The sequence below is a fragment of the Mangifera indica genome, chromosome 6, assembly GCF_011075055.1.
Source record: "Mangifera indica cultivar Alphonso chromosome 6, CATAS_Mindica_2.1, whole genome shotgun sequence".
NCBI classification, from domain to species: Eukaryota; Viridiplantae; Streptophyta; class Magnoliopsida; order Sapindales; family Anacardiaceae; genus Mangifera; species Mangifera indica.
Genome location: NC_058142.1, coordinates 6,510,999 through 6,514,458, shown reverse-complemented (window position 1 = coordinate 6,514,458; position 3,460 = coordinate 6,510,999). Strand labels below are relative to the sequence as shown.

Here is a 3,460-nt window from a genome sequence, read left to right as displayed (position 1 = left end):
TATAATTTGAGGAAAAACTGAAAATAAGAGTGCCTTTTTCTCCTTTTGGAAATGTAAGGCAAAAGATTCCCTTTTAGTTACTACAAACAATAGATTTATAACTTACAAAAACATACATTTATATACAAACAACACGAATAGTTTACTTACCTTGATCAAGAGAGAAAGTCAGCACATACTCTTACACACTTAAACTACCACCTTAGAAACTAATTAGATGCTAGTCACAATCAATAAATTCAATTTGTATTTTAAAAAAAAAAACTCTTATAAATATTCTTAAATTCTATGGAAAAACCTCAATTAAAAAAAATTCACAAATCCTAACGCTACCCAAAGTAAAAATTCCAAACCTAACAAATGTTTACATTGTATGACATTTCTTCTATAAGTCTTATAAATTTTTATATACAAATTAAAGTGTTAAGAAATTTGGCAGGAAAGACCATGATAGTCAAATCGTGTATCAAAAATCTAGTTTTATGTATCATGTATCGAGTATCATATGAGAAAAGATGAAACCCTATGGCAAGGGGCAAAGGTTAGTTTTAAAACTTAAAACTAAGGAATGAATCGTGATCAAATCAAATCAAAATCAAAATTATATTGAATCACATCAAGTTATAATCGGATCAAATTAGAAACAAATTGAACGAGACCAAAATTTATTTAATTTAATAAGTATATAAGGTTAATAAAACGCAATGCGTGTTATATAAAGGAGAGAAAGAACTCATCTTCTATGTTTTCATGCAGAAACCCGGTGGAGGCAGTGACAAACCCAAAAATTGGAAATAAGTGAAGAAACAGAATTGAACAACATTGATACAAAAGCTACATTAAAGAGAGGCCACAAACAACAACTACAACATAAATACTGAAATCAATAAAAACTGCCCGGGTAATCGTGTACACCGCCAAGCCTTTCTCCATAACTTCAACTGCTTGTGTTAAGCTATCCTCTTCTTCCTCAGTTATCACTTTTTCTTTCTCTCCTTCCGAGTTCGATCGCCCCCCGAGAAGCACTTGTGCAAGCACAATTGTTACATCAGTTAACAAAAGAATGTAAAGGGGCCTAAAGGCTGCAATCCAATCTGAGTTCACTATATTTATTCTAAAAATTCCATAATCAATGTATGATAGAACTACCAAGAGGCCTAAAATGAGAGCACAAAAGCTTCGAATATTCTGAGAAGAGATTATGCAGGAATGCACTTTTTGGCAAGAGAAAAGACTAGGTTGATTAACCCTGGTTGGTTTTGGGATTGGCTGTGTGTCATTTGATGGTTTTTGAACCATCGATTTCGCTGGTGATGGCTCTGATTTGATCTTGTCTTGTACAGCAGGAGCTCCTTCTCTATTTTGAACCATTGATTTCGCCGGTGCTGGCTGAGATTTGATCATGTCTTGTACAGCAGGAGCTTCTTTTCTAGTCTCATTTTGGTGTTCAATTTGGTTTACAATTTCATCATATCTCTTTATCCCAGAAACCCGAACATCAGTGTCATGTTTCAGCGATTTGGAGACTGGGGCATTAAGTAAAGCAGCTGCAGCCGATTAGAACAACAATTAGTTTATAAAATTCTCAAGTATTGTAACAATTAATTGTGAAAGAAAATGGTGGAAGCGAGAAATATAGATTTCCATATCAATTATCGTATAAATAGAAGAATAAAAGAAATGAAAACAATTTGTTAAATCAAAACACTAAGAATCATGCATTAATCTGGAGTCTGGACTACATATAGTATAAAGAGAGAAACTGCATATTTTTACGAACCACTGATTCGTGGGGATGACTCATCGGAGAAATCACGATCAGGAGGGAGGCTATGGCTTTTGCCTGTGATGAGAGCTAGACGATCCTCTCCCCTGGACATTATTCTTCGTCTTCGTTCTTCTCTACTGCTGCTGGTTGCCATGATCTCTAATCACAGATGCAAAATGTATCGTTAAGCTCAATTTTATCGAAAGAATGATAACGATGATAATAAACAAATATTATTTATTTGTTAAGTGGTGGATACATTTTTAAAGGAAGCTTTATTATAGATTTGTTGAGGAAGGAGCTGCTTAGAGCCAACGACTCCTCCGAAAATAGGGGTATAACGTAGAAGGTGGCAAGCAGACGGTGTTGTTTAGAAATGGCCGAAAGAATAGTTCCATTGGTAAATTTGCAGTAAATGCTATTAACTTCAACTACATAATTGAGATTAAAAAAAAAATTAACAAAAAAAGAAACTTCAATTACATTTTCTTACCAAGAAGAAAGAATCTTTCATGCTTAGCAACGTAAAATTTTAACATTTTCTTATTCTTCAACAATATCCAAAGGTTCTTGTCTCCAGAGCTGTGGTGCGGAATGAATGAAGCTCTTGAATCTAAAACCCAGAGCCAATGAGACTTTCAACAGATAAAAGTAAATTGTCTGCTTTTCTTCCTCTGTATGTGGCCTATATCTTCACAATTCTACCACCGTATTTTTCCAAAACTAGACTTACTTCTTTCATTCCTTCTTCTACCTTTGTTTGAATTTTTATTGTAGTATTACATATAGTTATCAATATCCTACGATATATAATATATATCTTATATATGATACGATACAAATATAAAACAATATGTATTATGAATTATATCGAATTAATACGATATATTGAATGTATAGTATGATATGATGCATATCTTATGATACAATGCATATTGATAATATGAATCGATATACTTTTTAGATAAATTGATAATATAGTAAAGGTATATATGAAAATTTTAAAATTTTTGGTGATGTTTGTAATATTTTTCTAAAATGATGATCTATCAATTAAATCTTTTTTATTATTTTATTTTTTAAAAGTAGTATCATACGATAGAATATTTGATACACGATACAAAAAATTAGATTTTTTATATACGATACGATACGCGATTCAAATATCATATCCTACCTATTGTTTCATTATTCATAGCATTTCATGTGTCTCACCCAAATCTTTCATTTGAACCTCCCAAGCAAGAATTTAATCCTTGACCTTAGTGAGTTTTAGTTTCTGACTACCTTTTGAACTAACTATTGCCTCATGGGAATTTAGTAGGAGGCCAAGAGAACTAGGGCACAAACTTCATTACCAAAATCTCTAAATCTCTAAAGGATTCTTCAGTCTTCCCATCTTACAAATCTCATTGGTAATTTGTAAATTATAACATATCTTAATAAGCTCATAATTAGTTGATTTCTTCCAATCTTTCAACTTTTGCTTCAACCTTAAAGTAACTTTATCACTTTTGTAGTGTCTATTTTATTAGATTAATTAATTTTTAAATTATCAAATAATAAAAGTATCTGTGTTTGAATTAGGCAATTAGCTAAGGAAAGATTCTAATTAAAAGAAAATTTCCCCGTGGACCACCGCCAATCGAACTAATGAGGTTCATTGTTCAATAGGCATCTTCCAAAATGCAT

The 3,460-nt window shown here is 31.9% G+C and overlaps 1 protein-coding gene across 1 annotated transcript; it reads right to left on the bottom strand.

Annotated features, from left to right (window-relative positions):
- Positions 1-834: 834 nt before the first annotated feature.
- LOC123218963 lies at positions 835-1,922 on the bottom strand. The gene is made up of 2 exons (XM_044640622.1): positions 1,781-1,922; positions 835-1,547 (listed from the first exon to the last, which is right to left on the bottom strand). Exons 1-2 carry the CDS (start codon positions 1,920-1,922, stop codon positions 835-837), a joined length of 855 nt encoding a protein of 284 aa, XP_044496557.1.
- Positions 1,923-3,460: the final 1,538 nt, after the last annotated feature.